At 47.7% G+C, this 21,269-nt stretch overlaps 2 protein-coding genes across 2 annotated transcripts in view; one reads left to right on the forward strand and one right to left on the reverse strand.

Annotated features, from left to right (window-relative positions):
- TBC1D20 (TBC1 domain family member 20) overlaps positions 1-1,269 on the forward strand; it is a 28,589-nt gene extending 27,320 nt beyond the window's left edge. The window contains exon 9 of the transcript XR_015697375.1: positions 100-1,269. The gene's annotated coding sequence lies outside the window, so the exon portion shown is untranslated. The remainder of the gene's footprint in view (positions 1-99) is intronic.
- A 3,774-nt stretch (positions 1,270-5,043) lies between these two features.
- Positions 5,044-21,269, reverse strand: part of RBCK1 (RANBP2-type and C3HC4-type zinc finger containing 1) — a 38,073-nt gene continuing 21,847 nt past the window's right edge. The window contains exons 8-15 of the mRNA XM_087720652.1: positions 19,339-19,490; positions 17,594-17,767; positions 15,262-15,422; positions 13,097-13,208; positions 11,246-11,425; positions 8,641-8,739; positions 6,643-6,786; positions 5,044-5,759 (exon numbers count right to left, since the gene is read on the reverse strand). Of these exons, the coding sequence (XP_087576778.1) occupies positions 5,679-5,759; positions 6,643-6,786; positions 8,641-8,739; positions 11,246-11,425; positions 13,097-13,208; positions 15,262-15,422; positions 17,594-17,767; positions 19,339-19,490 (1,103 nt within the window). The 3' untranslated portion in view covers positions 5,044-5,678. The remainder of the gene's footprint in view (positions 5,760-6,642; positions 6,787-8,640; positions 8,740-11,245; positions 11,426-13,096; positions 13,209-15,261; positions 15,423-17,593; positions 17,768-19,338; positions 19,491-21,269) is intronic.

Raw genomic sequence — 21,269 nt, forward strand, 5'->3', positions numbered from 1 at the left:
CTCCCAAGCCTGCTGCGGTAATCTGAGATCTGACTTCAGCCGACAGTATGTGTGGAATGCACTCCCCCCCCCTTTCTCTCCCCATGACAACGTTGGGAGTTGACAAAGGGGACGGAAAAAGCCAGGTTGTGGCACAAAGATGGCTGTGAAATCCCTGACCACGTTGTTGTTGTTCTTTAAAAAGCACTTTACAAAAATGATTTCTAAAAGAAGAGAATTAACTTAAGGCAGGAAAGGGCTCGCTCAACTTTTTGGGGCGGTACTCTAATAATGTCTCTTTCGTTAAAGAGTTATTTGCTTCTGCGAAGAAGGAAAATTTGAGCGCTAAACATCGCTTCTAACCCCAGGAAACACGTAGCGATCCCCTTCAGAGAAATCCCCCTTCATCGTATTTCCTAAGAAATACCGTCTCAAGCACTTGTTTTATTTATTCGTCCAGCGCAAAGTACCAATTTCGGGCAAAGAAAATCAGAATGTGGCAGGGAGCCTCTCAGGGACCTCATGAACACATTGCGAATTGGTCCTCCATTCAGCGTCGGTAAGCAGAATCTAGCCACCTTGATTTTTGGCGGATTGTGTGAAGGATCCCTTTTTTTCCTGCCGACACCCGGCGCCCTATCCATAGAAAACTAGCGTTTCCGAGGGGCGAACGGGAGGGAAAAAACTAAATAGGAATAATTTGGAGTCTGCAGTCTAGAAAAATTGGCTTGGGATTTTGCTGGCTATTTCCACTTCTGTTGGAGAGGAAAGGACAGCCATTTGATGAGGAATGGGCCTGCCCCACCAGTGGATTAACTGGGTCCCCATTGCTGCTGGGAAGTGGGGAGCAGAGAAGGTTTTTCCCCTTATTCTGCGTCTCGTGAACGAAGCGACAGGCAGCAGCGTTAGCTGTAATCGCCAACTGGTGGCACCTTTCCACGTTCACACAATCCCAGGTTTTTGAACGCAGCAGCGGTGACCCTTGGAAACCCACAAAATCAACGCGTCCCACCGGTCCAGATCATCTCACTCACCTGTTGCGTCCTTAACTTTCACCCTTTACCTGCGGGCGGACAGGTAACGGAGCGCAGAGGTCGGGTTCAGCGTAGAGAAACGTGGATTGCAACAGCCCCTTCGGTCGGGCATCCCGGGCAGCGTGGCTCTCTTGTATACTCACGTATGTAATGTAACTTGTAGATTTGCACAGGGCTTATAATTGTGTACATGGAATAAATGCGATACTAACTTAACTAAAGCCGTTGGCAAGGAGGGTCCCGGATGCTCTTTAAACCAGTTTTTTTTTCTTTCTTTCCTTGCTCTGCGTGGGCTGAGTGGCTCTACGACAGGGGTGAAATTTTACGCCCCTCAGACAGGGCTCGCAATTTGGGAGTCCTCCTGGACCCACAGCTGACTTTAGAACACCATTTGTCGGCTGTGACCAGGGGGGCATTTGCCCAGGTTCGCCTGGTGCACCAGTTGCGTCCCTACCTGAACCGGGAGGCCCTCACAACAGTCACTCACGCCCTCGTGACCTCAAGACTGGACTACTGCAATGCGCTCTACATGGGGCAGCCCTTGAAGAGCATTCGGAGACTTCAGCTCGTCCAGAACGCAGCCGCGCGAGCGATCGTGGGTGCACCTCGGTTCACCCACGTTACACCTATCCTCCGCGAGCTGCACTGGCTGCCTATTGGTCTTCGGATACGCTTCAAGGTGCTAGTCGTCACTTATAAAGCCCTTCATGGTATTGGACCTGGGTACTTGAGAGACCGCCTGCTGCCAATTACCTCCCAAAGACCCATTAGATCAGTGATCCCCAACCCCCGGTCCATGGACCGGTGCCGGGCCGTGGAGTACCTGGCACCGGGCCGCGCAGCGGCCGGGGGCCATGATCGCTGCAGCGGCCGGGGGCCATGATCGCTGCAGCGGCTGGGGGCCATAGTTTCTTTCTGTATGCAAATTAGGGCTAACTGGCACAAGGGGTGTTACTGGACCGCTGGTGGCACTCTGATGTCACCAGCGGCCCACCGCCCCCCTGTGTCCAGCGCCGCCCTTCTCATTCCTTTTCAGCACTTCAGCGCTGGCCGATTCCTGAAAAAAACCTAAGAGCGCCTGCGCAGCTACGTAGGGCTAGCGTAGACAGCGCTAGTAGCGTAGCCTTGCGTAGGCGCAGTTTGTGCTACGCTATCTACGCTAGCCATACTGAACTGCGCCTGCGCAAGGCTACGCTACTAGCGCTGGTCATCGACGTATTCCACCGAAACCGCGAACAACGCCCCCCCACCCCTGCGCGCACTCAGCGGGCCACGGTAAAATTATCAAAGGCTGACTGGTCCGCGGCGATAAAAAGGTTGGGGACCACTGCATTAGATCACACAGGGTCGGCCTCCTCCGGGTTCCGTCTACCAGCCAATGCCACCTGGCTATTACCCGGGGGAGGGCCTTCTCTGTGGCAGCTCCGGCCCTCTGGAATGAACTCCCCGCAGGGATTCGGACCCTCACCTCTCTCCAGGCCTTCCGAAAAGCCGTTAAAACCTGGCCGTGTCAGCAGGCCTGGGGTTGATGAGTTCCCTTCCCCTCTCGATTGTGTGTCTGTTGGTTATTTTAAATACTTGTATTTGTAGTTCTAATGTTTCCCTTCCCCTCTTGGGTTTGTGAACCGCCCTGAGTCCCGCTGGGAATAGGGTGGCATATAAATAAAACGAAACTTAAACCTAACAATCCTAGCACGCCAGGGCCCTCTGGCTGCAGAAAAATTACACTATCGAAGAAATAGCAATCATTCTTAGACTTATATGCCACTTTACAGCCCTCTCTAAGCGGTTTAAAGTCAACATATTTCCCCCAAACAATTTTGGTCCTCATTTTACCCACCTCCGAAGGATGGAAGGCTGAGTCAACCTTGAGCCTGGGTGAGTTATGTTGCACAATGAGAAGGGGGCGACTTGACAGCAGTCAATCCAATATCTCTCGGGATGCCACAAAGAAGAGGGGCTCAAGCTATTCTATTCTCCAAAGCCCCTGAAGGCAGAACAAGAAGCAACGGACGGAAACTAATCAGGGAGAGAAGCAATCTAGAAGTAAAGAGGAAACTTTCTGACAGAACAATTAACCAGTGGAACAACTTGCCTCCAGAAGTTGTAAATGCTCCAACATTGGAAGTTTTTAAGAAGAGATTGGACAACTGTTTGTCTGAAGTGGTGTAGGGTTTCCTGCCTAGGCAGGGGGTTGGCCTAGAAGACCTCCAAGGTCCCTTCCAACTCTGCTATTCTATTCTGTCCCTTGGCGAGTTGTCCCACAAGTTGGACATGCTAGGATAGCTCTGACGAATCGGCCATGGCAAGTTAGAATAGAATAACAGAGTTGGGAGGGACCTTGGAGGTCTTCTAGTCCAACCCCCTGCCTAGGCAGGAAACCCTATACCCTTTCAGACAAATGGCTATCCAGCATCTTCTTAAAGACTTGCAGTGTTGGGGCATTCACAACCTTTGGAGGCAACTTCTGTTCCACCGATTAATTGTTCTGACTGTCAGGAAATTTCTCCTCCGTTCTAAGTTGCTTCTCTCCTTGATTAGTTTCCATCCATTGCTTCCTGTCTTGCCTGGCCGCGGGAGAGGAATTACACTGACATCAAATAAACAGTGGGATAGAATCCTTAAAAAAGGATGCCCAAGGAAGGGACAAATCGAAATGTCAATGAAAAGATTAAAATCATTGTAAAAATTAGTTTAAATCCTTGAATTGTTGAATTGGCATGCAGTGAGTTATCCTGCACAATGAAAAGAAGGGCCAGGGGAAACACGATGAGAGTCAATCCAATATCTCAGGGGTTGCCCCAAAGAAGAGGAGGATCCACCTATTCTCCAAAGCACCTGAGGGCAGAACAAGCAGCAATGGGTGGAAACTAATCAAGGAGAGAAGCAACTTAGAACTGAGGAGAAATTTCCTAACAGGACAATTAATCAGTGGAACTACTTGCCTCCAGAAGTTGTGAAAGCCCCAACACTGAAGTCTTTAAGAAACCGTTGGATAGCCATTTGTCTGAAATGGGTTGGACTAGAAGACCTCCAAGGTCCCTTCCAACTCTTCAATTTCTATTTCTATTATTTCTAATCCTATTCGGTTCTAGTTCTATTCTACTCTTTTCTGCATTCTGTTCTATTCTAATTCTATTCCTATTCCATTCCTGTTCCATTCCATTCTATTCTTTATTCTATTCCTTATTCTATTCTTTATTCTATTCTATTCTCTATTCTATTCTATTCATTATTCTATTCTATTCATTATTCTATTCCTATTCCATTCCTGTTCCATTCCATTCTATTCTCTATTCTATTCCTTATTCTATTCTATTCCTTATTCTATTCTATTCCTTATTCTATTCTATTCCTTATTCTAGTCTATTCCTTATTCTAGTCTATTCTTTATTCTATTCCTTATTCTATTCTATTCCTTATTCTATTCTATTCCTTATTCTATTCTATTCCTTATTCTATTCTATTCCTTATTCTATTCTATTCCTTATTCTATTCTATTCCTTATTCTATTCTATTCCTTATTCTATTCTATTCCTTATTCTATTCTATTCCTTATTCTATTCTATTCTTTATTCTATTCCATGTTTTCTATTCCAATTCCTTTCATCTGACTGCACCCGTCCCACCCTTCTAATACCCCCGGGTGCACCCAAAGTGCCTTTTTAAGAGATAACTAAACTTCGCTTTTCCTTGAAGACATTTCACTTCTCATCCAAGAAGCTTCTTCTGTTCTTCTTCAGTTCTTCTTCCACAGATCCCACCTCATACAACTTCAAGTAATAAAATTCACAAAATGACGCGTCGTTGTTGTTTTTTAAACACATTTTTAGCAATTCCGCCGCTTTAATTTCCCCGCCCTCCGTATGCTACAAAATCCTATCTCAGGAAAATACGACGTCCATCGCCTTGAGGGTCCGTTCGGCAGGCTTTTCGCACCCCTTAAAAATATTCCCTGCTACTTCATCTTCAATTTCAGAAACTAGATTTATGGAGGGGGAGGGGATATAGGAGAGGTGACACCCCCACCCCACCCCCCTCAACTGCAAAGCTCCCATCTGATGCCGATTCGGCCACAAATCACAGAAGTGACTTAAAGACGCAACAGAAAGTGGGAACATCCTTAGAGCAAGGGGGGAAAAAACGGACGGCGGGCCCAAGGATCCCCGCTCCGTCATACCAATAAAAAGGAGAATATTGTGGTTCGTTTTGTAAATCGAAAACAGGACTCGGAAGCCTGGTTCGAATGAAATGAGGGACATCTGGTAAAGTCCAAGATCCAAGGTTGAAAGATGGACCAGAAAGATGGCGAGAAAAGATAAAACAGCCGCTGCTTTCTATGAAAAAAGACGAAGCAGAGCGGAACCAACCAACGGGTCAAGTTCCAGGCACAACTAACACAGGGCTGGGGGGCCGAAAAGGCGCCCCCCCCCCCTTTCAACCAACCCTGAGGCTGCAGACGTCCTTGGCTCCATCACCACTTCGGTGGAGACGGAGGTGAGTTGTCCCAAGACGGGCGTGGTAGAGAACTTGGTCACGCAGCAGAAGACCTGTGCAATTGTCCAAAGGTTCCCCTTCCGGCCATCGTCCGGGGTCTCCGTCCTTCCTCTTGCAAACGAAAAGGACTGCCTGGAAAAGTCCCGATTTTTCAGGAATCTCCTCCCATCAATGGCAGTTCTGGCAATTCGGATGGCAGGAGACGCCGTTCACTTTGCAACGGCAGCCCCCGCTGATGTCACCCAAGCCCTGGAGGGAAAGAAGCACGGAGCGTGAAAAGGGGGGAGGGGGGCCTCAATTTTGCACCCCTCCCCAGGAGGTGTTAGAACGATGAGGCGGGTGCAGTCAGATGAATAGAATTGGAATTGGAATTGAATTAGAATGGAATGGAATTAGAAGAGAAGAGAATAGAAAATAGAATAGAATAGAAAATAGAATAGAATAGGAATAGGATAGGAATTGAGTTAGAATAGGAATAGAATTAGAATGGAATGGAATTAGAATAGAGAATAGAATAGAAAATAGAGTAGACTATAATAGAATAGGAATAGAATAGGAATTGAGTTAGAATAGGAATAGAATAGAATAGAATAGGAATTGAATTAGAATGGAATGGAATGGAATGGAAATAGACTAGACTAGAACAGAATAGAATAGAATAGAAAATAGAGTAGAATATAAGAATAGGAATAGAATAGAATAGAAATTGAATTAGAATGGCATGGCATCTTTAAATTGCTGAGATTGGGAAATCTTGATCTAATCCAACCCTCTACAATATGTAGAATGCATAAAATTACACACACACACACACACACACACACACACACACACACACACTGGTGCAATGGCCTAGAGGTGGAGCTCTTGCCTCACAATCAGGAGGCTGTGTGTTCGATCCTAGGTAGAGGCAGATATTTCTCTCTCTGGGCACAATGAGAATGTATCTGCTGAACAAAACTCCGCATTGGTGACAGGAAGGGCAATGGGCCAGTAAGCACTCCGTTAGCTCCATTCAGTTGGCCAGACCCACCCCGATGCAAGGGATTCTGGGGTCATTAAAAGACAAAAAATAAACAAATAAATAAAATTAGACACACACACACAGTTTCTACCCTCCGTCAATACATACCGCTGGTCCCCAGCGTGGCCCTTTGGTCACCCAGCAAATCTCCGTGTGGCAGACGGTGCAGCGTATCCAGTCGCAGCCATCCTTCTTCTGGACGATGATCCTACAGGTGGGGCAATACATGGCCTCCCCATCCTTCACCAGTTTCTGAAAAAGGGAGCAGAGCCGTTCACAACGCCCGCCTCCTCCTAGTGGCCCCGGGAGGGGGGAGGAAGGGCTTCTAGAGAGCTTAGTTTGGCCTAGTGGCTGAGGCACCAGGCTAGAAACCAGGAGACGGTGAGTTCTAGTCCTGCGTTAGGCATGAAAGCCGGCTGGATGACTTTGGCCCAGTCTCCCACATGGTGGTTGTGGGGGGAATGGAGGGCTATTAGGTGTATTTTCTGCCTTGAGTGGTTTATTAAAAATAAGCTTGGGAGAGAGATAACATAAAAAGATAGATGATACAGATTAAATAGATAACGATAGATGATAGATAGATAGATAGATATGTCTTTCTTTGTCGGTAAATATAAATTCAATAGATAGATAGATAGATAGATAGATAGATAGATAGATAGATAGATAGATAGATAGATAGATAGATAGATAGATAGATGATAGATAGATAGATAGATAGATAGATAGATGATAGATAGATAGATAGATAGATAGATAGATAGATAGATAGATACATAGATACATAGATACATAGATACATAGATACATAAATAGATAATAGAGAGGTAGGAAGAGAGAGAGATGGTAGATAATAGATAGGAATAGAGATGGAGAGAGAGAGAGAGATAAGAGGTAAGAGTTAAGAGAAGTATGAGAGAGTAGATAGATCTATAAATGAGAGAGGAGATAGATGAGAGATAAGAGACATCATAGATATAGATAGATGATAGATAGATAGATAATATACAACAGGAAGAGAGATAATAGATAATAAAGCTGGGAAAAAGATAGAGATGAATAGATAGATAATTGATAGGTAAGTAGGTAGGTAGATAGACAGAGAGATAGATAGAACATAATAGAGAGATAGGGAGAGAGGATAATAGAAAGATTAGGAATAGAGATGAATAGATGATAGAGGATAGATAGCTAGATATAGATAGATAGATAGATAGATAGATAGATAGATAGATAGATAGATAGATAGATAGATAGATGATGATAGACAGACAGACAGAGATAGATGAGAGATAAGATATCATAGATAGATTGGAGAGTAGATAGATTATAGATAATAGATAACATGAAGAGAGAGAGATGATAGATAATAGATAATAGGTATAGATAGAGATGAATAGATAGATAATAATTGGTAGGTAGGTAGATAAGAACACAATAGAGAGGTAGGAAGAGAGAGAGAAGATAGATAATAGAAAAATAGGTATAGATAGACATGAATAGATAGATGAGAGAGAGAGAGACAGAGAGAATACATAATAGAGAGGTAGGAAGAGAGAGAGATGATAGATAATAGAAAGATAATAGAGAGATAGGAATAGATAGAGATGAATAAAAATAGACAGACAGATGGATAGATAGAGAGGGATGATAGGGTTAGGGTTTGACAGACAGACAGTTCCTAGAGGGAAGGCCTTTTTCTACAAATTACATTTAGGACCCATATTTATATCTACCTAACCCACCAGAGCAGGCATGCAGGCGGGGGGTGGGGGTGGTGTTACAAATCCCCCCTCTGCTAAGGAGCTCCATCTGGTGGGACCAAGGAGAATGGCCTTCTCCGTGGGGCTCCCTCCCCACCCCAACTTCGCTGCGCTTTCAAAAGGACCCCAAAGATCTGGTTTTGCCAGTGGCTCCGGGAACCCCACGGGGATACGGAGCCCATCAAGTGGCCGTTTTGATTGTCTTCACCAGCGGGAGTTTGGAATTTATAAGGGAGGGGTATTTCTTAAGCCCCCTCCCCCCGGGGGTTGCCACAAGTTGGGCACCCCTATAAGCTTTCTTGTTTGGTCATCAAAGGGTTCCCTGGCGCCCTGCCATTCTCACCAGCAGCACTTCCGTGGTCTGTTGTGCCGCGTGGTCATTCACCGCTCGTATCTGGAGATCGTCCTGGTATTCCTTGCAGTTCATGTTTTCGTGAATAGCCTGCGGAGGAAAACACGACTTGGACATGACCTGATCCATCATCCAGCCGAGGTTAATTTATTTATTTTTTTGTCCCAGCTCCCCAAACACCGACAAACTTTCAAAGATTCCTTTATTAGGATTGCTGGCAGCCTCGCCAAAAATTTCTCTCTCGCCGCAGGCTAACAAGTTCGTCCGGCACGAAGATGAACAGTTATCTGCCACATCTATTCATCTCCGCCCCCTGCCTTTTATCCCCGGAGCTAGGGTGGGGCTTTGCTAGCAGTGGTGGCTCTTCTGTCCCAAGGACCGGCCCATAGATTTCCTCTGCTCTCCTCTCCTCTGCCACATCTATTCATCTCTGCCCCCTGCCTTTTATCCTCAGAGCTAGAATGTTTTTTTATTTTAGCAGTGGTGACTCTTCCATCCCAAGGACCGGCCCATAGATTTCCACTGCTCTCCTCTCCTCTGCCACATCTATTCATCTCCGCCCCCTGCCTTTTATCCCCGGAGCTAGGGAGGGGCTTTGCTAGCAGTGGTGGCTCTTCTGTCCCAAGGACCGGCCCATAGATTTCCTCTGCTCTCCTCTCCTCTGCCACATCTATTCATCTCCGCCCCCTGCCTTTTATCCCCAGAGCTAGGGAGGGGCTTTGCTAGCAGCGGTGGCTCTTCCGTCCCAAGGACCGGCCCATAGATTTCCACTGCTCTCCTCTCCTCTGCCACATCTATTCCTCTCCACTCCCTGCCTTTGATCCCCAGAGCTAGGGAGGGGCTTTGCTAGCAGCGGTGGCTCTTCCGTCCCAAGGACCGGCCCATAGATTTCCACTGCTCTCCTCTCCTCTGTGCATCCACACTTCAGGCACTGGACCCAGCTGTTCCTTCCAAATTCTGTTCTTTTTTATTCTATTCTCCCCCTGCTCATCCAATTCCTGCCAGTTTATATGTTTTATCCTCTAGCCCACTAATCCTCTTCGTTGCCCTTCTCTGCACTCTTTCCAGAGTCTCAACATCTTTTTTGTATTGTGGTGACCAAAACTAAATGCAGTATTTCAAGAGTGGCTTTAGCAAGGCCTTATAGAGTGGTATTAACCCTTCACGTGATCTTGATTCTCTCCCTCTGTTGGTGCAGCCTAGGATTGCGTTGGCCTTTTTGCCAGCTGCATCACACATCTGGCTCCTATTTAAGCCATCGTCCACTAGGACCCCAAGATCCCTCTGACAGTGACTGCAATTGAGCCACGTTTCGCCTAAATCTGTCCCTGTACATTTGGTTTTTCTTGCCTAGGTGTAAAAGCTTAGTAACTCAAACAGTCCTTCTGCGCAGGACTGGCAGGGTGTCCACTCCAAAGAAGGAACACGGCCAGTGGTGAAATTCACTTTTTTTTTAACTACAGGTTCTGCAGGCGTGGCTTGGTAAGTGTGGCTTGGTGGGTGTGGCAGGAGAAGGATACTGCAAAATCTCCATTCCCTCCCCACTCTGGGGCCAGCCAGAGGTGGCATTTGCTGGTTTTCCGAACTACTCAAAATTTCCGCTACTGGTTCTCCAAACTACTCAAAATTTCCGCTGCCGGTTCTCCGAACTACTCAAAATTTCCGCTACCAGTTCTCCAAACTACTCAAAATTTGGTTCTCCAAACTACTCAAAATTTCCGCTACCAGTTCTCCAAACTACTCAAAATTCGGTTCTCCAAACTACTCAAAATTTCCGCTGCCGGTTCTCCAAACTACTCAAAATTTCCACTACCAGTTCTCCAAACTACTCAAAATTTGGTTCTCCAAACTACTCAAAATTTCCGCTGCCAGTTCTCCGAACTACTCAAAATTTCCACTACCAGTTCTCCAAACTACTCAAAATTTGGTTCTCCAAACTACTCAAATTTTCCGCTACCAGTTCTCCAAACTACTCAAAATTCGGTTCTCCAAACTACTCAAAATTTCTGCTGCCGGTTCTCCAAACTACTCAAAATTTCCGCTCCCGGTTCTCCGAACTATTCAAAATTTCCGCTGCCAGTTCTCCAAACTACTCAAAATTTGGTTCTCCGAACTACTCAAAATTTCCGCTACCAGTTCTCCAAACTACTCAAAATTCGGTTCTCCGAACAACTCAAAATCTCCGCTGCCGGTTCTCCAAACTACTCAAAATTTCCGCTGCCGGTTCTCCGAACTACTCAAAATTTCCGCTACCAGTTCTCCAAACTACTCAAAATTTGGTTCTCCAAACTACTCAAAATTTCCGCTACCAGTTCTCCAAACTACTCAAAATTCGGTTCTCAGAACAACTCAAAATCTCCGCTGCCGGTTCTCCAAACTACTCAAAATTTCCGCTGCCGGTTCTCCGAACTACTCAAAATTTCCGCTGCCAGTTCTTCAAACTACTCAAAATTTGGTTCTCCGAACTACTCAAAATTTCCGCTACCAGTTCTCCAAACTACTCAAAATTCGGTTCTCCGAACAACTCAAAATCTCCGCTACCGGTTCTCCAGAACCTGTCAGACCCTGCTGGATTTCACCCCTGGACACAGCTCACCTGACACAACAGGCAGTTCGGTTTGTGGCACACCGGGCAGTGAAATTCGTTCACGTCGTCTTCGTAAAAGCACCAACCCCTGCAGTCGGTGGTTTTGCAGTGGAAACTCGAGCGGCTGCGATTCTCCGCGATGGACATCCCCAAGTCCAGAAAGTGCTGATATTCTTCCTCCGTTAGTAGCTACAGACAAAACAGAGAAGGCTTTAGAGAAGATCTTTAGGGCAGCAGTCCCGAACCTTTTGGGCACCAGGGAGCAAAACCGTGGAGAAAGGTTTTTCCGTGGACTGGAGAGGAATGGTTCTGCATGCTGCCTGCATCCCCTAGCAGGGGCTTCACTTATTCATGTGGACTTGTTCTGACCCAGCTCCCCAAGCACCACAAACCCTCTGTAGTTGAAGCAATGATTCCTTTATGAGGAGCGCAGGCAGCCCCGGCTAAAAGTTTCTGTCTCACCGCAGGCTAAGAAGTCTGTCCGTCCGGGAGATGAAAAGTTATCTGCCACATCAATTCATCTCCGCCCCCTGCCTTTGACCCCCAGAACTAGAGTGGGGCTTCACTAGCAACGGTGGCTCTTCCAGCTCAAGGACTGGCCCATAGATTTCCACTGCTCTCCTCTCCCCTCTGCCATCTGCGCATTCTCACGGCAGGCAGTGGACCCAGCTGTTCCTCCTCTTCCTCATCAGCCACCTGCAGATCTCTCTCTCTCATCTCTCATCTCTTTCTCTGTCCTATCTCTATCTATCTATCTATCTATCTATCTATCTATCTATCTATCTATCTATCATCTATCTATCTATCTATAGATCTATCTATAGAGAGCCGAGGTGGCGCAGTGGTTAAATGCAGCACTGCAGGCTACTTCAGCTGACTGCAGTTCTGCAGTTTAGCTGTTCAAATCTCACCAGCTCAGGGTTGACTCAGCCTCCCATCCTTCCGAGGTGGGTAAAATGAGGACCCGGATTGTTGTTGGGGGCGATATGCTGACTCTGTAAACCGCTTAGAGAGGGCTGAAAGCCCTATGAAGCGGTATATAAGTCTAACTGCTATTGCTATTGCTATCTATATCTATCTATATCTCTCATCTCTCTCTCTCTGCCCTATCTCTCTCTCTCTCTCTCTCTCTCATCTATCTCTCATCTCTCCCTCTCCTTTTTCTCTTTCTCTTGCTCATCTATCTCTCATCTCTCTCTCTCTCTCTCTCTCTCCCTCCCTCTCTCTCTCTATCTATCTATCTATATATATATATATATAATCTATCTCTCTCATCTCTCCCTCTCCTTTTTCTCTCTTTCTCTTGCTCATCTATCTCTCATCTCTCTCTCTCTGTCCTATATCTATCTATCTATCTATCTATCTATCTATCTATCTATCTATCTATCTATCTATCTATCTATCTATCTATCTATATCTCTCATCTATCTCTCATCTCTCCCTCTCCTTTTTCTTTTTCTCTTCCTCATCTATCTCTCATCTCTCTGTCCTATCTCTATCCATCCATCCATCCATCCATCCATCCACCCACCCACCCACCCACCTATCTATCTCTATCTCATTTATCTCTCTCTCATCTATCTATCTCTCATCTCTCCCTCTCCTATTGCCCCCCTTCTCTCTCTGTCCCTCCTCCCTCTTTCTAAATGAAGTGCTGCCAATCAAGCACCACCTGTATGTTCTCCAACCTAAGTGGTCCAGATGATGCTAAACTACAAGTACCAGCATCCTTCATCATGCTGTTGGGTGTTGGGAGTGAGGCTGGACTACAACAGAGCTTCTATTGTAGGTAGTGGTGTGGAACGTTAAGGCTAGAAGTAGGGAAGAAACACTGGTCTTGAGGTCCACCTGGATACTCACCGCTTTGATCTCACGGTCCAGCAGCTGCCATGGACAGGAGTAGTTGTCATCAATGTAGGGGCACTTGACCTCCGGTTCCGGGCTGTTCAGGATGGTCCCCCTCAAGCAGTCCCTGAGGATGGAGGGAAGAAGCACAGAACCCATTATCCTCACACTGAACCACTCCTAGAACGTCCACACAACTCTGATGCGGCCGCGAAGAACTTTGTACACTTGGACAATTTATAGAAGAAACTATCTGCAGCTGAGGTCGAAGTGTGGGGTCCTGGGTGCTCTGTGAGGTTGACGCTAGCACTGATGATGTTACCTAGATTGGTAATGAGACGTTTACAAGAAAACATTGAGCGAAAAGAGAGCACCCCATAGTTGTCTCCTCCTCCTCTTCCTGCTCCTCCTCTCTGCAAACCCCACTCCATTTCATCTCCCAGTTAGCTATCATTCAAGAGAAATCTAAGAACAGAGATAGGAAGTAGCAGGTCCCATACTAGGGAGACCAGTTACGTAAAGCCACCTTAGATGTCTCCTAAGACCATCAAGGGATCACCAAGGTAGGAAGTAGCACTTTTCATGCTAGGATGACCAGTTATACAAAGCCACCTTAGATGTCTCCTAAAACCATTAAAGATCACAAAGGGTAGAAACCAGCACTTCTCATGCTAAGGAGATCGGTTATGTAGACTCATCTTCGATGTCTCCTAAGACCATCAAGAGATCACCAAGGTAGGAAGTACCAATTCCCATCCTAGGATGACCAGTTGTACAAAGCCACCTTAGATGTCTCCTAAGACCATTGAAGATCACAAAGGGTAGAAACTAGCACTTCTCATGCTAAGGAGATCGGTTATATAGACTCATCTTAGATGTCTCCTAAGACCATCAAGAGATCACCAAGGTAGGAACTAGCGATTCCCATCCTAGGATGACCATTTATATAAACTCCTCTTAGATGTCTCCTTAAACCTTGAAAGATCACAAAAAGTAGAAACTAGCACTTCTTATGCTAAGGAGATCGGTTATATAGACTCATCTTAGATGTCTCCTAAGACCTTCACGAGATCACCAAGGTAGGAAATAGCAATTCCCATCCTAGGATGAACAGTTGTACAAAGCCACCTTAGATGTCTCCTAAGACCATCAAGAGATCACCAAGGTAGGAAGTAGCAGGTCCCATATTAAGGAGACCAGTTACGTAAAGCCACCTTAGATGTCTCCTAAGACCATCAAGAGATCACCAAGGTAGGAAGTAGCACTTCTCATGCTAGGATGACCAGTTATACAAAGCCACCTTAGATGTCTCCTAAAACCATTAAAGATCACAAAGGGTAGAAACTAGCACTTCTCATGCTAAGGAGATCAGTTATGTAAACTCATCTTTGATGTCTCCTAAGACCATCAAGAGATCACCAAGGTAGGAAGTAGCAATTCCCATCCTAGGATGACCAGTTGTACAAAGCCACCTTAGATGTCTCCTAAAACCTTGAAAGATCACAAAAGGTAGAAACTAGCACTTCTCATGCTAAGGAGATCGGTTATGTAGATTCATCTTAGATGTCTCCTAAGACCACCAAGAGATCACCAAGGTAGGAAGTAGCAGTTCTCATCCTAGGATGACCAGTTATACAAAGCCACCTTAGATGTCTCCTAAGACCACCAAGAGATCACCAAGGTAGGAAGTAGCAGTTCTCATCCTAGGATGACCAGTTATACAAAGCCACCTTAGATGTCTCCTAAGACCATCAAGAGATCACCAAGGTAGGAAGTAGCAATTCCCATCCTAGGATGACCAGTTATACAAAGCCACCTTAGATGTCTCCTAAGACCATCAAGAGATCACCAAGGTAGGAAGTAGCACTTCTCATGCTAGGATGACCAGTTATACAAAGCCACCTTAGATGTCTCCTTAAACCTTGAAAGATCACAAAAGGTAGAAACTAGCACTTCTCATGCTAAGGAGATCAGTTATGTAGACTCATCTTCAATGTCTCCTAAGACCATCAAGAGATCACCAAGGTAGGAAGTAGCAATTCCCATCCTAGGATGACCAGTTGTACAAAGCCACCTTAGATGTCTCCTAAGATCATCAAGAGATCATCCGGGTGTCCTCCTCTGCCTTATGCCCGGGCCTTGATAAGAAACCCTGAGCGTGTTTTGCAACCAAGGCTCACTTGCAGAAGGAATGGAGACATTCTCGTAGGGTGACTCCCTCGCCAGGCTCCAGGTTCATGAAGCAGATGGGGCACTGAATGGCTTCCTTAGAAAGCACCAAGTTCTGGTTGTCCCACTGCAGGAGTTGCTTGTAGTTTCTCTCTTTCTCTTCTTCCTCCACCTGGAACCAGAGAGAGGAAAGCAGAGCGTAAGGTTTTGTTCTGACCTAGGCTTCACCTAATCCCGAAGCCGACTCCTTGTCCCAACAAAACCCCTTTTCACGAAGCTCATGTGAATTTCCTCTCCTTCACATCCAGCAAAGTCCCGGCAAACCGTCTTTTCAAGGGTGAATTTACAAGGACAGACCTTATCAGGCTTGGAGAGCTGCCAGGCCGATATCTTCCAAACGCCACGCTGTGCAAGGGAATTCTTGGCAAAGGAGTCTCTGAGAGTCACAAACAAATCTTCACACTAATTAAGCGAACTAATGGTCTCCTGCAAACTCCACTCCCCTTTCGCTCCTCTTTATTCCCTATGGGAGGGGCCATTCATCGTCCACCTGTGTCCTTACTCCCAAGTCGGCCCCTGTTCTTTAGCTGTTCCCTTCGTCTGGCAACTCTGCGCATGCGCACACTGGGAACAGGCTCCAGCTGTTCTTCTGCCCCACTGATGTCCGACTCCGAAGGCAGCTGATAACTGGCATAGGGCCCTGGCCCCATCTCTGCCCCCGACACAGAGCCCTTGTCCGAGCTCTCCCCAGACTCCATCTTCCTCCCCAACCTCCTCCCTGTCTGAGTCTGCCACCAGCTCCACTGGCAGGCCACAACTGGTTTCTTACCTGTGTGTCTTTTTAGTCGTGTGGCTTTTACGGCCTAGATCAGGGATCTCCAACCTTGGCAGCTTTAAGCCTGGCGGACTTCAACTCCCAGAATTCCACAGCCGGCTGTGGAATTCTGGGAGTTGAGGTCCGCCAGGCTTAAAATTGCCAAGGTTGGAGACTCCTGGCTTAGATTACCTGTGAAGTCTGAAGAGGCCCTGGGCCATTCCCTCCTCCAGCCAATAAGGATCAGAGACAGACAGACAGGCAGACAGACAGGCAGACAGACAGACAGACAGGCAGACAGACAGACAAAAAGACAGACAGACAAAAAGACAGGCAGACAAATAGATAGATGAGAGAGATGGATGGATGGATGGATGGATGGATGGATGGATGGATGGATGAGAGAGAGGAGAGATAAGTAGATTAGAGCGAAGAAAGAGATGAGAGAGGGATGAGAGAGGATGGATTGATAATAGACAGACAGACAGACAGACAAAAAGACAGACAGACAGACAGACAGATAGATGAGAGGGAGGGATGGATGGATGGATGGATGGATGAGAGAGAGGAGAGATAAGTAGATTAGAGCGATGAAAGAGATGATAGATGGATGAGAGAGATAGGATGGATTGATGATAGACAGACAGGCAGACAGACAGAAATGAGAGAGATGGGTGGATGGATGGATGGATGGATGGATGGGAGAGAGATAAGTAGATTAGAGAGATGAGAGAGATGAGAGAGGGATGAGAGAGATAGGATGGATAGATGATATATATATAGATATATAGATATAGATAGATAGATAGATAGATAGATAGATAGATAGATAGATAGATAGATAGATAGATAGATAGACAGATGATAGATAGATAGATAGAGATAGAGATAGAGATAGAGATAGAGATAGAGATAGAGATAGAGATAGAGATAGAGATAGAGATAGAGATAGAGAGAGATAGATAGATAGATAGATAGATAGATAGATAGATAGATAGATAGATAGATGAGATAGAGGAGAGATAAATAGAAATGAGAGGGGGGGATGAGAGAGAGAGAGAAAGGATAGAGAGACAGAGAGAGAGAGAGGATAGAGACAAAGAGAGACAGATATGAGAGACAGAAGAGATAGATGAGAGAAAGACAGATAAGAGAGAGAGATAGACAGAGATCTATCTGATTGATACAGACTGACAGACATGGAGAGACAGAGGGAGGGAAATAGTGAGAGACAGAGAGACAGATAAACATACAAACAGATGAGACTTAGACATATATTCCCCTTCACAGTGCTTTACAGCCCACTCTGAGAAGAGTCAGCCTCTTGCCCCCAACCATCTGGGTCCTCATTATACCGACCTCGGAAGGATGGAAGGCTGAGTCAACCTTCCGCTGGTCAGGATCGAACCGCTGGCAGTGGGCAGAGTTAGCCTGCAATGCTACCTCCTAACCACTATGCGCCACCAGGGCTCTTCAAATCAACTCCCCCCCACTCCACCCCGATGTGGCTGGCTAGGTCCACCTCTCACCTGCCGGTACTGGCGGGTGGCCTCCAAATCCCTCTGAAACCATTCCTCCTCTTCCGCGTCCAGCTTGTAGTCTTCCGGGACGACGTAGTTCAAGGGCCGTTCGTCGCAGCACATTTCGCATCCGGGGCGGGACGGCTTGTTGATAAACGTACAACTCCGGCACTCCCAACCAACCTAGGAAGCCACGCGGGCGGGCGGGGGGGCAAAGCAGTAAGGGGGATGCGGGAGACAACTAGGCAGCCCGCTTAGAAGGATAAGATTCGGAAGGGACCTTGGAGCAGGGGTGGGTCTCAAAAATTTTTTACTACCAGTTCAGTGGGCGTGGCTAGATGGGGGGCACGTGACTGAGTGGGCGGGGCCAACTTAACGTCACTCGCGCACACTCAGTCGCATGATTCCCCACCACCTCCAAGCCACGCCCACCGAAGCGGTGGTGAAAAGTTGGGGGGGGGGCAGTCCAGGGCACTGTCTTTTTTTGGGTGGGCTCCCTCAGAGGCAGCTTCTCTTTTTGGCCCACCAGCAGAGAACAAGGGTGCTACCTGGGGTCCCCTTCCCTCCGTCTCCGCACCGCTGCCCGCCGGCAATTCAACTCCGTGCAGAGCGGGCTGCGGAGGGTGCCATAAGCCAGGTTGATCAGGGCGGCGTGCTGCTCCGAGAAGCCGCCACTTGGCTGACTCCCAGCTGTGGTCGGCGACTGAAGTGGTCCGGGGGCGAGCGCTGCAGGGCCATGAAACGCTGCCAGAGCCGGAACAGGTCCAGGAAGAAGACGTGCGGGCAGCACAGCCCCCTGAAGAGTTCTGCGTAGGGCTCCAGCAGCTGCAGAGCGCAACACGAGGGGCAGAAACTGGGCCCCGCCGCCCCTGCACCCAGCAGGGCAACGCGGCTCCAGCAGCAGCAGTGCCGGGCCGCCTTGGATCAGACAGCCATGCACATAACGCCTGCTGTCACATCTGCTCCGGCAGAATGGCAGGCAGCCGCCCCGTCCCAACCCCAATCCCAGGCTGAGAGAACCGGTACGGGGGCATGGCCAGCCTGGGTTGCTGCTGGTTCCAGTGACCCAGGCCACCAAGTTACTACCGGTTTGGCCGAACTGGTCCAAAACGGTAGGAACCCACCTCTGCCTTGGGGATCTCGTACCTTTCTGGGTTGAAGGCCTGGAGCGGCGAGGAGAGGGGGGCAAGAAAGGATGGTTTTCTGGGAGGGGCAGGCGGGTGTGAGTATGCACACCTTCGTTCCTCGCGCAAGTGAGGCTGAGGGCTCCCCCGTGCACCACCACCCAGCCACTCTTACAGCCCGTGTACGAATAGGCTGCTGTCTGGTAGTGGGTCACAGCCCACAGGTAGGGGACTCCTGTTCTTGACCAACCCCCTTGCTTGAGCAGGAGATCCTATGCCCTTGATGGCGATTCTGTGGCATGCGTGGCACATGGGGCCAACGCGCAAAGCGGACGTTCGGGAACAGGGAAGCCTCCTGAAGCCTCCGGAGGGAGAAAAACGGACCTACGGGACCCACTGTTGGAAAACGGGTTTCCGGCCTCCGGAGTGCGTCCAGGGAGGGCTGTTTTCACCCTCCCCAGGCTCTAAGAAAGCCGTGCACACATGCGTGGGGCAGTGGGTGGGTGGGGGGTCACGCACGCATGAGCAAGGGACACGGCACAGGGGGGGGCATTAAATTATGGGGGTGGGCACGTGACATCTCCCATCTTCTTAATCTCTACCTCACCCGCTTTCTTGAATGTCTCCTACCTTAGGGGGCTCCGCGGGGAGGGTCACCCCACAGCCGCTGCCCTCCTCGTGCACGTCCAACATCAGGGAGGGCTCCGACGGCGTCGAGAAGCCCGAAGAGGTTGAGTCGCCAGCTCCCCGAGGCAACAGGACTCCTTCTCTAATGCCCAACTCTGACGACAAGACACAAGGGAGAGAAAGGAAAGATGCCACCATGTCTTCTGACCCAGGCTTCCCAAAAGCACGAAGCCCGATAAAACCCCTTTTATTTAGGTGAAAGGGAATTCCACTCCAGCAAAGTCTCGGCCGACAGTCTTTCCAGAGATTTTACAATCGCAGAATTTGATCAGGCTTGGAGAGCTGCCAGGCCGATATCTTCCAAACTCCACGCTGTTGCAGCAATTACTTGGCAAGAAATCAGGATCTCCACCCTAATGAATTAAACTAATTGCCTCCTGCAAACTCCATTCCCCTGTTGCTCCTCTTTTATTCCCTCTGGGAGGGGCCATTCACCATCCACCTGTGTCCTTACTCTCAAGTCAACCCTTGTTCTTTAGCTGTTCCCTTCGTCTGGCAACTCTGCGCATGCGCACACGGGGAACAGGCTCCCGCTGTTCTTCTGCCTCACTGACTCTGAAGGCAGCTGATAACTGACAGACGGCCCTGGCCCCCTCTCTGCCTCCGACACAGAGCCCTCGTCCGAGCCTTCCGCAGACTCCAGGACTGCCCCATCTTCCTCCCCAACCTCCTCACTCTCCGACTCTGCTACCATCTCCGCTGGCGGGCCACAAACTCTCTACAGAGTTTTAAAATGTCATAGTTTGAAAGAGTACAGATACGCGTAGTCCTCGACTTACGACCATACATTTAGTGACTGTTTGAAGTTACGACAGCACTGAAAACAGTGACTTATGACCGTTTCCCACCCTTACGACCATTCCAGCATCCCCAGGGTCACGTGATCAAGATTCAGACGTTTTGACAACTGACTCATATTTATGATGGTTGCAATGTCCCAGAGTCATGGGATCCCCCTTTTGCGACCAGTAGTCCTCGCTCTATGACCAATATTTCATTTCATTTCATTTCTTATATTTATATGCCGCCCTTTTCCCCCGAAGGGGACTCAGGGCGGCTAACAAATCAAATCAGGGAAGGGGGGTACAGACAAAAAATAAAAAATAAACAATACATAACAATAAATAATTTAAAAACACACGACAGTCATACCATTCGAGACGGGGGGGCAACAGCTCTTTAGCCCCAGGCCTGTCGGAACAGCCAGGTTTTAACGGCTTTGCGGAAGGCCTGGAGGGTGGTGAGGGTTCGAATCTCCACGGGGAGTTCATTCCAAAGGGTCGGAGCAGCCACCGAGAAGGCTCTAGAGTGAGACCAATAGATTTGAACCCCAAATTTCTGTCGCTAAGCGAGACAGTTGTTAAAGTGAATTTTGCCCCATTTTGCACCATCTGACTTTTTAAACACATGACCATAGGGATGCTGCAATGGTCGTAAATGTGAAACACAGTCCTAACTCACTTCCAGTACTGTCGTAACTTGGAACCGTCACTAAATGAATGCATGACGTCAAGGACGTCTTGTAGTTGGCAAACATTTGCCCAGAACAAACCACTGGTTCATTTAACGACAGCAGCATCCGTTTTACAATCGTGGGGATTCACTTAATGACCGCTCCAAAAGAAGATGATAACAATTACGACTGTCACAAGTTACGGTCCTCAACGAGGAAGACCTGAAGATGCAGGTATTCCTCAAGTTACAACAGTTCACTTAGTGACCGTCCGAACTTACAACAGCACTGAAAAAAGTGACTTATGACCATTTTTCACGCTTAACGACAGTCGCAGCATCTCCAGGGTCACGTAAACAAAATTCAGACGCTTGGCAAACGGACTCGTATTTATGACCGTCGCTGTGTCCCGGGCTCACGT

Source organism: Thamnophis sirtalis, unplaced genomic scaffold, assembly GCF_051295495.1.
Source record: "Thamnophis sirtalis isolate CommonGarterSnake01/CBP01778 unplaced genomic scaffold, rThaSir2_p1.2 scaffold_7, whole genome shotgun sequence".
Lineage (NCBI taxonomy): Eukaryota > Metazoa > Chordata > Lepidosauria > Squamata > Natricidae > Thamnophis > Thamnophis sirtalis.